The 16281-nt window shown below is 36.3% G+C and overlaps 1 protein-coding gene across 2 annotated transcripts in view; it reads left to right on the forward strand.

Annotated features, from left to right (window-relative positions):
* The window catches only part of DUSP19 (dual specificity phosphatase 19), a 20191-nt gene continuing 3910 nt past the window's right edge, over positions 1–16281 (forward strand). For both annotated transcript variants that reach the window (XM_010991687.3, XM_031451768.2), the window contains exons 1-3: positions 1–395; positions 5298–5344; positions 11733–11885. In XM_010991687.3, the coding sequence (XP_010989989.1) occupies positions 170–395; positions 5298–5344; positions 11733–11885 (426 nt within the window). In that variant the 5' untranslated portion in view covers positions 1–169. The remainder of the gene's footprint in view (positions 396–5297; positions 5345–11732; positions 11886–16281) is intronic.

The raw sequence follows: 16281 nt of genomic DNA on the forward strand, positions 1-16281 counted from the left end.
AAGCGGAGCTGATCCCCTCTGCCCGCTGGCGTGTGCCTGCTCCCGTTACCTGCGGGGCAGTGTACACAGGAGGCTGTGTTTGTTACCTGAACACTAAGGGAAGAGCCGTTCGGCCCTTCACTGTGCTGGCTGGATTTGCCTGTGTTTGTTCCTAGTCACTGCTCATGTAATGCACTCCCTTAACCAGGAAATTAAAGCATTCTCTCGGAATAATCTCAGGAAGCAATGCACCCGGGTGACAACGCTAACTGGAAAGAAAATTATAGAAACGTGGAAAGATGCCAGAATTCATGTTGTGGAAGAAGTAGAGCCGAGCAATGGGGGAGGTTGTGGTTACGTGCAGGACCTTAGCTTGGACCTGCAAATTGGCATTATTAAGCCATGGTTGCTCCTGGGTGAGTATACTGATTTGCCACTAAGTCAGTGAATTCTTTTAACCATATTACTTTATCGCTTTTCTCCCTAATAACTATGTACATAAGAAGCATAGATTCTCGTTGCACATAGCACCTGGTATGTGAATTTTAGAAAAGTTTTCTTCCTGTTTTTCTAGATTCTTTGGAAGATAACACATTGCTGTTGTATTTTCTTGGATTATAAAATTATACAGCCTTAAACGATTATCAGATTAATAACACTATAAGTGACAAGTTATAGAAAAGTTAATACTTGAAAAGACAAGTGTTTGTTTGCCTGCTCTGCTGTTACCAACCATATGAAGTGCATGCCTCCTGTGGGCACATCTGTTCATGTTGTCTGTTTTTAGAGTGTTAAGGAGAAGGTGAGTTGTTATTTTATAGCTATGAGTCTGATGGTTTATGAATTCTTGTATTATGGAAAATACTGATTCCCTACATGAAGCATAAGCCACAAATAGCAAATGAAGCAGTTATAAAAGTGCAAGCCTGTTTTTTTGGCAAGAATATGATATGGTATTCTTTAAAAAATAATCAACAATGTTTTCAAGTAGGTTTCAATTTTTTTTAAATTTATGAATACAGAAGTTAAGACTTATAAAGATGATGATTTGTCAATATTTATGCAGCCAAGCCACTCTTGAGTGAAAAGAACAGTGAACTGGGAGTCAGAAATAGCCATAGTACACTTAAGGTACTATGTGAAGTGCACACAGCATCTCATTCCTTTTCAAAACTCTGTGAAGTAGGGATCATCGGCTCCATTTTACACATGGGAACTGGATTTAAGATTGGTTAAGTAACTTGCACAAGGTAACGCACCTAGTAATAACAGAGCTAGGCATCAAGCTCAGGTCTGATACACTCCTGCTCTCCGTTGTCCATAGACTGTCTCCGTGTCCAGGCTTTCAGATGGGCTAGTGTTAAGTCATTTATTCTCTCTGGTCCTCCAAAAAACCATCTGTAAAGCTGAAGTAACAGTATCTGATGATCTTATAGGGTTGTCCTGAGGTTGTTGCCAAAGTTTTTTGAAACAAATCAATTGCAGTACACACGAGTTATTGTATTATGTATTATATAAATTGTTACATAATCTGTCGTTAAATTCACTGACTAAATAGTCTCCAGTTAATTTCTGCAGCCCAGTGACAAATTAAGTGGGTCCTTTAGCTAGTCTAGAAGGTTCACTTAGGATTTGCACGCCAGTTCTAGGAAAGGAAATCTGTCCCTGCACATTTTTCGGTTATTTGGCTATAGTAATAATGGTTTGAAATAATTACGGTAGAATTTTAAAATATCATTCACCCTTTCAGAGTCTTCATGAGCTTTGCTTGTTATTTTTTTTTTATCTCAACTTATTCAAAGTGAGCTGATCCAGGTAGTGTTCTCAAATGGGCATTGGAATCCTTCCAGGATCTTGGGAAAGTGCTGGGAGGGACTTCTGAAACTAGTGTCCTGTCCCGGTCCCCACCCCCCCCTGCTCTGGACCAGGAAATGCGATATTCATCCGGTACAACCTCCTTTCTTCTGAGAGGTAGAGGAACCTTTTTCTGCCCAGTTACAAGTGCCTTATTCTGAGGGACCTATGGAGGGTTACGTCTAAAATTCTTCCACTGAATGATGCAGGGGTTGTTTCTAAGTTGCTTCAAAGAGCTTCCTTCATCTCTTCAAAGCAACAAAGCCCACCTAGCACTATACAAAACTAACATTTGTTTTTGATGGGGAATAAAGAAAAAGGAAAGCTGTAAAAATATAATGTCTTTTTAAGTTAGCTCATAAATTCACCTAAGCTTCTGCATTTCAAAAATCTTACATAGGCCTTTGAACTACCTAACAGATTGACGAAAGATCTTAATCAGTGAGTCTTTTTGTCCCAGGTTTTTCAAGTTATATTTTTACAACAATAAATCACTAGGACTTTTCTTCAATTTGATTTGTGAAAGTGGAAAATTCCATTACCTCTTAAGTAGCAAAAAGGTGCACTTAAAACTTGTTACATCCATTCTGTTAAGGCCCAACTGGTGACATTTTGAGACCTTGTCTTCAATTCTAGGTGAAAATCTTGGGATCTTTTATAAGGCTAAAGAGGATATCTGGTATCTAGGAAGCCTAATATCTTTAGGAGGCAGATAATACATTACATTTGTATAGCTCTTTATTTTGTAAAATTCTTTCACAAATATTATTTTACCTTACCTGTACAGTAATTTAGGCCCCTGTTTCTCTTCATTTATGAATTTTCACTCCTATAAATTTTCTCAAATGAAACATTTCTCTTTGGAATATTATTTATGTCCATTGTCAGTAATGTAATAATATCTTTTTTGGTTTGTTTCAGTAAATATCTTGGGTTGTTTTGTGATGATGAAAATAGAGATTTGTAAGTTAATGCATGCTACATCAGAATTATGCAATGTTTGGTATTTTTATGAGAAAATCTCTTAAAAAATAGACATAGGATTCTGGAGATCTTCTGTAGCCTATTTTTTTTATGATGCATATATTATGATTGCAAAACACTGAACTTACTGGAAGTTCCAACTCCAATAGCATGTAATATACTTTCTAAATCAGTTACTTTATCTGTAATAGTTCCATAATAATCCTTGGCTAAGGTAATGAATATTAGTGGTTTGTAAGTATCAATGTGAAATATAACTGAATTATAATAATAATTATTATTACTTCTATTATTATTATTATACTTCTTTGTTTAGTTGTGGTCCTATTCATCAAATCTTTTTTTTGTTATTTAAAAAATTATCATACAGTTAAAATTGATTTGCTATTTAGTTCTATGAAGTTTAACACAGTTATAGATTCATGTTGCCACTGTTAAATTCGTAACATTCTTAATTGACATTTGTTTTAAAATCTTATTTAAGATCGTTTATAAAAGGATAAGATTCTACTGTTTCAAAACAAAGGTTTAAATAACACATTGTTTTAATGATTTACAGCATTTATTTAATGAAAAGTATTTTTCTAATAGAAGTTTAACACAAGACTGCAACACAAGGCAACTATTTAAAATTGGAGAAAAGCTAATTTTTTTTTATTGAAGTACAGTTGATTACAATGTGTCAACTTCTGGTGTACAGTACAGTGTCCCGCTCATGCTTATACATACATGTATTTGGAAAAGCTAATGTCTATATCTAGAATTTAGAGAGAATTAACATGAACTGAATACTACCAAATATTAAATGAAACACACAAGCCAATTACCTGAAGTCCATTTGTGCTGACAAATTATTCCTCACACTATTAAATCTCATATAATTTTCTTATTCTTTAAAAAGGTAGAACATGCAAGTTGCTTTTTTGTCTCAAGAATACTAAATTTGTATCAGTATATTCATATTCTGGAAGTTACTTTCAAATTATAACAGCCAACTCTGGAATATAAGTGACCTGTTCTGTTTGGTGTGTGTGTATTTAATAGAAATGATGGAGACATCTAGCTTTGATAAATATAATAATGACAGTTTAGGGTTAAAAAAAGAAGTTCATTCGTACATGTTTCATTCTTCTGCTGTTTTAAGAAGTAGACAGAGTAGGATTATTATTTAAAAGATAATATGCATATTAAACCACCAAATTTCATTTAACTTATTTGAACCATTTTTCGCTCCTGGAGATGAATAGGACTTCCTACGGAAACTGAGAAATTATTTTGATTATGAAGTATTTCAAATGTATAAAAATTACAGACTACACTATAACAGACAATTACATATCCACCATCCAGCTTTAAAAAATGTTAATATTTTGATAGGCTAACTTTTAAGTAGAATAAAATCAAATGTAGACTCAGTAAGAGCCTGTAAGCTTCGTATTATCAAAAGATTGTAAGCCAACCAGCATACTTGCTGGCCTTCCAGCTACCTAAAATCACAGTATAGAAGCTGGCAAATTTCCCAGATAGGTAAGGTAAGAAAAATATTGTTTATGGAAATGGAATCTAATTCAGGAAAGTAAAATACTTGAAGTCTTTAAATAATAACTGCACTATTTTTCCAGCTGTGTAACTCACTTTATTTTAACTAGCTATTCTCCTCTATCAACTTGCTTATTAACTAGAGTCAAGTTACTTACCAAGTGTGGGAGATCTGGAAAGCCAACTTTGACAGGAAGAAACTGTGAAAGGGCTCAGCCCTAGTGGTGGTACAAGAATGTGGGTGGAATTCTGTAAACCAGTAGTGTTTGTTCTAAGCTACTGGGTGTGTTACCAGGCCAGCTGGCACTAAATCATTTTTTGGGTGTCTTTTTTAAGTTACAAAAGAAATAGATACTTGTTGTCAAAAGTACAAATGAGCATAAAGAAAAAAAACTACGCATAATCCTACTGTTAACATTTTGTCCTATAACTTTCTATCCATTTTAAAACATATACATATTTTTTTGTTTTTACAAAAATGGTTGATATTTTGTAACCTGCTTTTATCACCTAATATATTGAGAATTTATTTCCATGCCATAAATATCCTACATTTCTCATGACTATGGACTGTTTATATTTCACTACATAATTATACTATCTTTAATAAAACCCAACGTGTATTATTGGGTTTGGTTGGGTTGTTTTGTTTTGTTTTGTTTGTATTACAAATGATATGGTGATGAACATCCTGATAGTTAATCCTTGCAATATCCAGGACTTTTAGGAAAAAATCCTAGTAGTGGGATTTCAGAATACAGGAGTGTATACAAGATGAATATTTTTTGATGAATATTCCTGAATTATCTTCCAGAAGGTTGGACTGAGGTCCTCCCAAGTTGTATTTCTTAAGAGAAATACCTCACAGAATTGTTGCAAAAGTTGGATAAAAAGTGAGGATGACTTTTTATGTTCAAGGTGATATGTTTTATTTATTATAGGATCACAAGATGTTGCTCATGATCTGGAGACACTGAAAAAGCACAAGGTAAAAAGAAATGCTTCACGTCTGACACCATATATAGGAAGTATTTTAATTGTTAAACTTGTTTAGGAAAAACTGTATTGGTGCATTTCAGAGTTTAATCGGTAAGATTTGGCTATTACTTTAATAAAGTTGCAAAAATTATCACACGTAATTCAAATATGTGAATCTGTAGTCCACCTTTCCAGTTTTATATTCTCTCAGTCTCCCTTCATGTATCCTCATGAACCTGACTTTGCAGCCACATCTTCCTGCCTCTGCTTATGTAGTTCCTCTATGTGGGATAGACTTTCTCTTCTTCTCTTCTTGTCCAATATCTACCCATGCCTTGAGTCTCAACTCGTGTACCACTTTTCCCCCAATGTCATCTCTTCCCACCTTCCCCCATATAACTAATGTGATTTATTACTTATTTCAATATATATTGAAAAAAAATGTTTAGATATCTTCTGTTTTGTCAAGCACTATTTCAGCGTCATGGAATTGCTATGGTTCAAGGAGTACAAGGATTCTTGTTCACATGAAGCTTATGATCTGAAGGGCAGAGAGAGGAAGACAAATAAGCAGCTACAGTACAGTGTATCGTGTGCTTTGATGGGCACATGCAGGGTGCTCTTGGAGAACACAGGGGATGATGCCCTTAACCTGTGTTTGTTTGGGTTGGGTTGGGGATAGTAAGGTCTTCTTGGAGGAAGTGATACTGAAGTTTTGTTTTGAAGAGGGTGAGGAGGGAGCAGACGGAAGAGTGTTCAGATAGAAGAAATGGTGTGGAAGGCCCAGAGGCAAGAGAAAGGCTGATGCGTTCAGGGACAGAAAAGAAGTTTAGTTACCCTGGAATAGAGAGTATAAGAAAGAAGCATACCAGGAGATGAGGTGGGAGATGTAAGCATGGATCAGATCACAAAAGTCCATGTAAGCCAGAGTAAATTGTTTAAATTGATATAAAAGACAGTGGAAAGCCATTGAAAGGCTTTATCAAGGAAAGTAACAGGATCAAATTTGTCTTTTAGAAAGATAGCTCATTAGAGGCAGTGTGGGAAACAGGTTGGAGGGCTGCTCAAGCTAGAGATGGGGAGACTAGCTATGAAGCTGGGGGGGCCATCTAAAAATAGATGATGGTGGCTGAGATCAGGATTCAGTCAGGGTAGAGAGAGGTGGATGGATTTCAGGGATTTTTAAGAGGGTAGAATTCTCACAATTTACTGATTGATTACCTTTGGGACAGGGTCGGGGGAGGACAAAATTAAGGAAGGAGGAGGAGTCAAAGCTGATATGCAGATTTCTTGGGTTACTTAGTAGGGTTGGTGTCATTCTATGAGATATGGAGCAAAGTAGGGGGAGCAGATTTTGCAGGAAAAATAGTGAGCTCAATTTTGAATATTTTAAATTTCAGATGATGTGGATAATCTTGGTAAAGTTATTCACTAGACAGTGTGGGTATATGGGGTCTGAGGTTTAGGAGAGAGGTAAAACTATAGATTCAGGAATCTTTAGCTTATAAGTAGTGATTCAAATTTTTGGAATAGATGAAATCACCTGGGGAAAGGCAAGCAGAGAAGGCCCACAGCAGAACCCAGAGTGATACCAACCTATAGGGAACAGTCAAAGGAAGAAGAATCTGCAGTAGGAAAGAAGGTACTATAAGGGATTGTAGGAAAGTGAAGAAAAAAAATAAGATTGTGGCATACGGAAGCCAAAGTAGAGTGTTTTGTGGAGGAAAGAGCAGTGTCAGATGCCAGCAAAAGTGTAAGTACAATTGGGGCCAAATTACATCAATTGGACTTTACAACAAAGTTGTTAGTGACTTTAGTGGGAACAATTTCATTTAAATTGGAGGCCCAAGCTAGCTTTCAAAAGATTGAGAAGTGGAGGAAATGATGGCAGCAAAGAAGGGGGGAAGAGGTGATGGGATCAAACCAGAAAGTTGGGAGAGTTTTGAGCATGAATAAAGCTGATGGTAGAGGAAGGAATTGAAAGTATAGGGAAGCAAGAATTGTGGCTTGAGGGCGATGCCAAGAACATAGGAAGCAGAGTGACCCCAAACACAGGTATCGGACTGGACCTTATAAAGGATGTGGGAGCACATCATCTTCTGTGTGGCAGAAGGCAGAAGGAAAGGGTGAATGCAGGTGTGGGCCAAGTTATTAAGTTTGATGGTCAGATTTGATGGTAAGGGTTCCTATGTGATAACTTCTCTTTTTACTGTAAAGTAGTACTTGAGGTGATCTGCTGGGAGTCAGGAAGAGATGGTAAGGTTGAAAGGTATTAGGAGAGTAGAGAAAGTTTGAAAGAGCTGATACAGGGTATGAGAGAGAGCCTACTAGGAAAATGCAGTTGCTAAGCATTGCTGTTTCAGGAGAGGTTGGCTGTCATGAATTAATCATAGCTTGAACTGCAATTTGTGTGACTTTTTTCTGGCAATGCTTAGTGGTCTGGGTATAGAGGGAACTTTTACCAGACAAGTGCTGAGGAGGTGGACTCTGGACTGTAAGCTGAATAGCAAAGGAAGTGAAGGCAAAAGAGGCTGATAGATGAGAAGAAAATAGATCAAGGAGTTGATGGTTCTTGTGAGATGGAGGGGGAGTAACTGAGTGAAAGCTGGAAGATAAGAATGGGATGCCTTAATTAGTGGTATCCCAGATGGAGCAGTTCTGGACATTGGTCTTGAAGCAATGTGATGGAAGGGGAGTGGCGATGAAGGTCATTGGTGATGAGGTAATCAGGGACCTGTTAAACCTAAGTGAAAATTGACGTCACTCATGATTGGTAGTGTTTGAGATAGGACTCAGAAAACGGGATGAGATGCCCAAGGAACACAGGGTAGAAGATGGAATAATCAGCTGTATGAACCTCAGGGAGCAAGAATTTTTACTGGAGAGTGGAAAAGAAGTGATTTCAAACAGGAAGTAGCCAAAAGAATGCAACCATGCTGCTCACCCACGACATAAATGGGCTGCTAGGCCCCTTTCTAGGTGCAGGAGACATAGACATAAACAAGCAGTAAGGTCCTTGCTCTTAAAATGTACTTTTAGTTGAGAGTAAGTTCTCTGAAAGAATTGAAACAAGGCAATGAGAGGAGTGGCAGTCGGGGGTATTACATTTCAACTGAGACCTTATGCGAGTCAGCCTTGCTTAAATTAGGGAAAGAGCACTTCAGGCTGAGAGAATAACAAACGTGAAGGCTCTGGGGGAGGGTGGGAAAAGTTCAGTAATTTGTTCCTTCCATCTGGTCCCATAACACTTTGTTCTTCTTCTATAGCTCTTAACGCTCTACTTTTTAAAATTGAAAAAAATTTTTAAAAATTGAAGTATAGTCAGTTTACAATGTTGTGTCAATTTCTGGTGTACAGCATAATGTTTCAATCATACATATACATACATCTATTCCTTTTCATATTCTTTTTCATAATAGGTTACTATAAGATATTGAATATAGTTCCCCATGCTATACATTAAAAACTTGTTATCTATTTTATATGTAGTAGTTAGTATCTGCAAATCTTGAGCTCCCAATTTATCCCTTCCCACCCCCTGTTCCCCCAGTAACCACAAGTTTGTTTTCTATGTGAGTCTGTTTCTGTTTTGTAAATAAGTTCATTTATGTCTTTTTTTTTTTTAGATTCCACATATAAGTGATATCATATGGTATTTTTCTTTCTATTTCTGGCTTACTTCAACTTCACTTAGAATGACAATCTCCAGGTCCATCCATATTGCTGCAAATGGCATTATTTAATTCTTTTTTATGGCTGAGTAGTATTCTGTTGTAGAAATATACCACAACTTCTTTATCTAGTCATCTGTTCATGGGCATTTAGGTTGTTTCCATGTCTTCACTATTTTATATAGTGCTGCTATGAATACTGGGGTGCATGTATCTTTTTGAATTAGAGTTCCCTCTGGATATATGCCTAGGAGTGGGATTGCTGGATCATATGGTAAGTCTGTTTTTAGTTTTTTAAGGAATCTCCATACTGTTTTCCATAAGGGCTGCACCAAACTGCATTCCCACCAGCAGTGTAGGAGGGTTCCCTTTTCTCCACTCTCTCCAGCATTTGTCATTTGTGGACTTTTGAATGATGGCCATTCTGACTGGTGTGAGGTGATACCTCATTATAGTTTTGATTTGCATTTCTCTGATAATTAGTGATACTGAGCATTTTTTCATGTGCCTGTTGGCCATTTGTATGTCTTCATTGGAGAATTGCTTGTTTAGGTCTTCTGCTGATTTTTGGATTGAGTTGTTTGTTTTTTTGTTATTAAGTTGTATGAGCTGTTCATTTACTCTGGAGATTAAGCCCTTGTCAGTCACATCATTTGCAAACACCTCTACTTTGTGTCATTACTGTTAGTGAACATGTTTTCCCCTCCTCTGTTATTTAGCAAACTTCTAGGGAATTAGAGATCTTGTCTGACTTATCTTTGCTGCCCACAGCTCTAAGGAAAAAATGTAATTGAATTGAGGCTGAGAATTTTATGTGATCAACGCTTGCAATTAATTTCTCCAAGGAAATAACTACTAACCAATTTGTTAACTAATTTGATATGTTTACTTGTCAGTGCACTTATTTGTGTTTAAACCAGACTCTCCTTGTTTTGTTGTAATAATAACTGCGTGACAATAAGAGATAGTGGCCTGTATTTAATAAGGATATGAGAATGACTGTATTTCCTAATAGGAACCCTCTTAGATCAATATTTTAACATAAGTAGAACAAGTTTTAGAGTCTTGCTTATGTGAATAAATTAATATTTCTCAGAGTAAAAATGAAAATTAGAAAAACTGATAAGTGTTTTCATTGGCAAGTGTTTCATTATCTAGTCTTTCTTATGCTGCACTAGTTCAAATTCACTTTCATCCTGATGATGTGAACCAAGCTGCTGTTTAAAAGATTGTTCTGTCTCTGTACATATGACCCTGTTAGATGCTTGGAAGAAGGAAAAGCAAGCTGAGCAGCTGAATTTCTAGGAAAATTTAAGGATGCTGCAAAACCAAATTATTGATTTAAATGCATGGTGCATTCGAAAGAGGTATCTTAGGATTTAAGTTAAGTGCAATAACTAATAGAAATTCTCTTGTGGAGGATCATTTCAGAAATGCCTATAGGAATTTCATTTTAATGTTTAGATACGGTAATAGTAGATGCTTTATTAATGAGTGCCTGGTGTGCGCCAGATAAAGCACAATGGAGGATAGAAAACCAAGTGTAACATTAAGTGTTCCAAGTTATTTACTGTTGTATTGTTTATAATAGCAAATTATTGGTAACAACCCACATTTCCATCAGTAGGGAATTGATTAAATGAACGATAGTACACACACATGACAGAATACTATATAGCTTTTAAAAAGAACTCAAAAAGGGGTCTCTAAATACTGATATGAAAAGATCTCCAGGACATTTTTAAATGGGAGAAAAGAACCCCGAGGTGCTACCTTTGTGAAAGAAAGGGAGTAAATAAAATATTTGCATAAAGAGACTCTAAAAGAATATACAAGAAAATAGCAAAGGTGGTTACCATTAGGGTGGGAGATAATGGAGTGGAGAGGGACATAGTGAGAGCAAGACTTCTTAATGTTTCTTTTTTAATAATGTTTTGATTTTGAACCAGTTCAAAAAATAATTGTGAAGGATGTAATTTTTGATCCATTTAGCCTTTGAATTCTCTTAATGGACTTTCCACATGACTCCTTCCATTTGCTTGGTGGACTCTAAGAAAGGGGCTCGAATGCATAGATGGAGTGGGAGGTTGCTTATGTGTACCATTTAAAAGAAAATATTTTTATAACCATCCCTTCTTCCAGCCAGACTAATTCTTCAGAATTTCTGGGTTTGAGACCCTGTGGCACTGATATTTTTTAAAAGCTTGCTGGGTGGTTCTGATGTGCAGCCACACTTGAGAACATTTATACTTGCAAAGAATGCAAAAGGAAAATGGGGAAATAATTATTGAAAGGGAAGTTGTAGGCTACTGATTCATTTCTCTTAATTAAGTTTTTTAGTATGGACATTCATTGATTATTCCAACAAATATTTTAAGTACTTTCTATGCTAAGGGTACCGCTCACTCACAATGTTTACTTACAATAGTGAGTAAGCCAAACATGGCCCCTACCCTCATGGAGTTTCTAGTACAGTGATGCAGACACACAATCCCTGAGTGATAAGGGCTATATGAGGGCATGTAGAGGGTGCCAGGGAAGTATATAGAAATAGCACTTCTGGTAAGGGATGAGGTAATCAGAAAGGGCTTCCTGAAGGAAGTGTTATTCAAGTGAGTCATGCTTAAATTGTTTGTTCTTGTTACAGATCTTAACATCTCAGTCTCTGTTTAATTAACCTAATTAATGAGAATTTTTAAAAAAATCATCTTTTTTTTTCTCTTTAAGGTGACTCATATTCTCAATGTTGCATGTGGAGTTGAAAATGCTTTCCTTGGTGACTTTATATATAAGAGTATTTCTATATTGGATTTGCCTGAAACCAATATCCTGTCTTATTTTCCAGAATGTTTTGAATTTATTGAACAAGCAAAATTGAAGGTAAGTTTTGTTTCAATCCACAGTTCTTCAAAAGCAGAAATTTAAGTGAGTCCACTATCCAATTCTTTCTCTATCCAATTCTTCATGTAATGAGTATGTAGAGAACCATTATGAAATTTCCCCTTTAATAATATTTCATTAATTCCTACAACTCTTTAGTTCTCCAATTGCTTTTTTTCAATGAGATATTTACTTTTAACTTTAATTTTTCATCTTATGCCTTCCTGAGAAATGTTAGGATTTAAAATTTTCCACTTATAGAATTTTCCTCAGTATATATGTACTTAGACTTCCTTAGATGGCTTATAACCACCTGCCCTCTGACCAGTTTGCAAGGGAATCAGGTGAACTGTGGGACAGGCTGATCTAGTCCTCTTACTGTATTTATGAAGATCAATATGTATTCATCTTTGTGGCTAAGGTAGTCATTGTGAATCTATGCATTTTTAACAATAGAACTCTAGGGCATTCTGAGGAGTAAATGTATATTGCTTTACTGAGATTGCATGAAAATGTTTGTCAGAAGCTGTCCATTGGTTCTCTGACTTTAGACGACCTACAGACAATACAGTAATTCAATCTTGGTATTGTATCCAAGTCAACACTCTGACAGGCAGGGCTTCTAGGTTGGCTGTTACCAAAAATTATACCTTGAAATGACATCATTTTTAGTCAGCGTATAGGTCTTATAAAATTTACGTTGAGATAAACAGATGGAAATGCAGAAGCACTTACAGAGAAAAGTTAACTGTCTTGGAGCACCTGACAGTTAATAACAGTTAATATTAGAATTCAGCTTAATTAAATTCTAGTGATTCCCTTCTACCTTATCACCTTTCCTTTCTGCCTCCCTCTCCCTTCCTTCTCTTCATTTAGTAATATTTGTTGAGTGCCGTATGTGCCCAGCACTGTCCTAGATACCTTCCTTTAGATTACTAGGAAAATATAAAACTATTCAGTCTTATTTAATAGCAGACATTTGGATGAAAGAAAAGGCAGAGATTTTCTGATTCAAAACCTAATATTGGCTAGTCTGTCCCCTTGTGAAAAATCTTAAAGTCTCTAGATTGTCGCATTCCAGTGTGCCAGCTAATAGTGATAAGATAAAAGTGATAAAGTTTCTGTATTACCTGCTTTTCTAAGGAGATACAGGATATGCCTTAGATGGTAAAGGAAAAGTGCAGACATCATCCATATTCATATCTGTGTCAGAAGATATGTATATGTTGCAAGTAAAAAGTGGAAAGTTAATTAAAATGGTCCTTAGCTTAGGTTTCCCAAAAAACAGAACCTGAGGCAAGGATTAAGAGCTGATGCTTCATTTGAGAGGTGCAGTGAGAGTGAGAAGAAAGGGAAGTGGTCGGGAAAGGATGAGCAGCAGTGTAAGATGAAGTGCTTACCCTGCTGAGCACAGCTTCAAAAGGAGCTGACAGTGAAATAGCTGGGTGCTCAGCAGGGTGGTACATCTCTGGGCAGGGAGTACAACAAAACTGCACCTCCATACAGATTTGGGAAGGGAGAGAAGAGAGAGAATTTATCTGCCTGGCTCTCTGTCAACCCCTGTTTCCCACTGGCGAAAAAGTTTCCCCACGGAGAGGTAACTAACCCTGCAATTCCAGGTGATAACTCCTTCAGCAGTCACCTTGGAGCCAAGCCCCAGGCCCTGTGATGGGACTTGCCATCCAAGTTTAGAAGCACGAAGAGAACCCAGAACTCGGGATGAGCCTGTCCAGGCAAAGACTGCCGGTGGGGGAAGAGTCAGGCATTCTTAGGCGAGCAAAACTTGGTGGGCCTCAAGGAAGCAGTCAGCCACAGAAGTAGCAGCTGAAGCGGAGCAAACTGAGGATCCGGGAGGGGATGGTATCAGGAGAATCTGCATAAGATGACTCTACTACAAGACGTATTAGAATTCCATAGTACATTCTAAATTACCAAGCCTTAGGTTTTATACTGGAATCTTAGCCTCAGCCAATATTTCCTTACCCTGAAAACTCTTTATGGTTTAGTTTAATATAGATTTAGTTTTAGCAATAGAATTCTTGAATCGTCTTCATTCATTTTTTTTCTAAAAGAGATCCCTTCATGATACTGCCTAATATATATGCAAATATTATTAGATGTCATACTCAGTGAGTTGCATATTTCAAAACTACCTTTCTAGGCCCTAGTTTGTAGTTTTCATCTTTTACATACAGCTGCCAGATGGAATGTCTTCCATTTTCCCATGTCTTTCCTTATTTCCCTCTGTACTTGCAAAACTGTGTTTGGTTTCTCCGCCTTCTTCTGTCTCTGCCTAATGCATTATTTGTCAGGTGTATGCCCAAAGGGACAGAAATATGCATGAGAGGGAAGTAGTAAGGGAACCTCCATAGCCTCGAGAGTTCTTTGAGGAATATTTACTTGGCCCCCTTTTTTTATGTACACAAGGTTTTGTTTGTTAGTATGAAAATGTATATTTGATATTCCATGTTTATTATTTATAAGATGTGATTTAAAAAACATGATGTAAGTCATTTATAACATTGTAGAAAAATTGGAAAATACAGATAAGTAAAAATTAGGATCACCCACTTCCACAGTTTAGATATAACCGTTGTTAGCATTTTAATGTGTTTTTCTATATATCAAAAGACTCACTTTAAAAAAGACCTGAACTTAACTCAGTTAATATGTCAAAAAATATGAATTACTTATTCTGAAAAGATGTGAAGAATGCATATTGCTGCCCTCAAAGAGCTGACAGTCTAATTGAAAGACTGTTCATAACTACATGAGAACAAAGCAAGCTAGGTAAATTGGAAATACTGCAACGTAACTCCTATCTGCTTATAGCAAAATGGTGATTTTTTTTAAGAGAATGTTTTCTCAGAAATGCAGAACAAAATTAATTTATTCACTTAGCAAACATTTCTGGAATACCTACTATGTGCCAACATTGCTCTGAGTACTCGACATACAAAGCTGGCTAAGGTACTCCTCCTGCCCTCATCTCAGAAAGAGGCAGGCTTCCTAGAACAGAAGCCAGAGTTAGCTGGACCAAGGAGAGGAATAGAGACTTTCCAAGTAGAGGACAATAGCAAGTGCAGAAGAAACAACTGCTTTGTAAATTATTCAACTGTCACTACTTGGAGTTCTGGAAAGAGAATATGAAGCCAATAGTTCTGCTGGAAATACTTTCAAGGACAATATGATACCCAAGGAATAATAAAAGGTAAATAGGTAAATTCAGGGGCTGTAGAAACCAACAGAAAAGTAGCTGTTACATAAAGAATGTAAGAGGGAAGAAAATACTAACGTTAAACATTAGCTGAAACTGAATGCACAGTGTATAAAACTGAAAATAAATCATTTAATTTTCAAAAGCATATGTATGGTCATAAAATACAGCTGACTAGTATGCAGTCAGGAAACATTAAAAGGAACACTGAAAGGCATCTTTTATTAAGCTTATGATTCCAGGTTTCTTTGGAGTATCTAATTTGTTCTGAGTTAAAAGAAGTTCATTAATTGTTTTCATTGGTTACTGTAATATGATTTTAAAATGTCTTAAGTTTCATAAAAAAGCTAGTGTACAAAGTGAGAAAAGTTCTTTATATGTATAGTGAATATTTGTGTTTTGCTTTTCTTGTACAGAAACAGTTAATATCTGGAAATGACTCAGAAATTAAGTATAAATATAAGCAAGCAATAGAAATTGTCTTTTTGATATGAACATTTTCAAAATAATTAGCTGGTTTTCTTGGGAATCACCTGCATTTACTGAAATGAGATGCACTTGCAAATTGGCTACAATAGATCTAGGAAAGGAATCTTGCAGCCAATCTATGAATCTAAGAAAACTGCCTTGTAAAAATAAAACAATCCAATAAGCCAGAAACATAGTATTGTTAATGTATGCTTTGGGCAGAGAGTTTTCAGTTGTAAGGTTTTTTCCCCTTTCCCTGTTCCTATCTTTCTTATGTTGTAAAAGAAGAATCAAGAAATGAAGTAGCTCAAATGCCTAGTTCTGTAGGGTGTGCTCACCATTCACTACGTTGCATTTAGGTCATTAACTTTTTAAAGGCCTGAGATAAGCCAGCCTGTATCAGTGCTGATCCATCAGATCTATTACATTCACTATTAATGCAATTTTATCCCCATCAGCATTGGTCTTGCACTGTGTCTCTTTTCACTTGTAAAGTATCATTTGCAAGTTACCTGAAACCTTTTTCATTTATTGGCCTCATGTTGGTGTCTAATTACCTTTTCCACTTCACATTGTCATGAGCTATTTGTGCCACCATTTTACTACCTCATAAGTTTCACTATTTTTTAAGCCACTTCCCTCCAGAATAAAATATATCCAAGGGAAGAACATTTCTTCCTTGCTAATCATTTTACACAAAGATTTCTAAGC

The sequence above is a fragment of the Camelus dromedarius genome, chromosome 4, assembly GCF_036321535.1.
Source record: "Camelus dromedarius isolate mCamDro1 chromosome 4, mCamDro1.pat, whole genome shotgun sequence".
Classification (NCBI taxonomy): Eukaryota; Metazoa; Chordata; class Mammalia; order Artiodactyla; family Camelidae; genus Camelus; species Camelus dromedarius.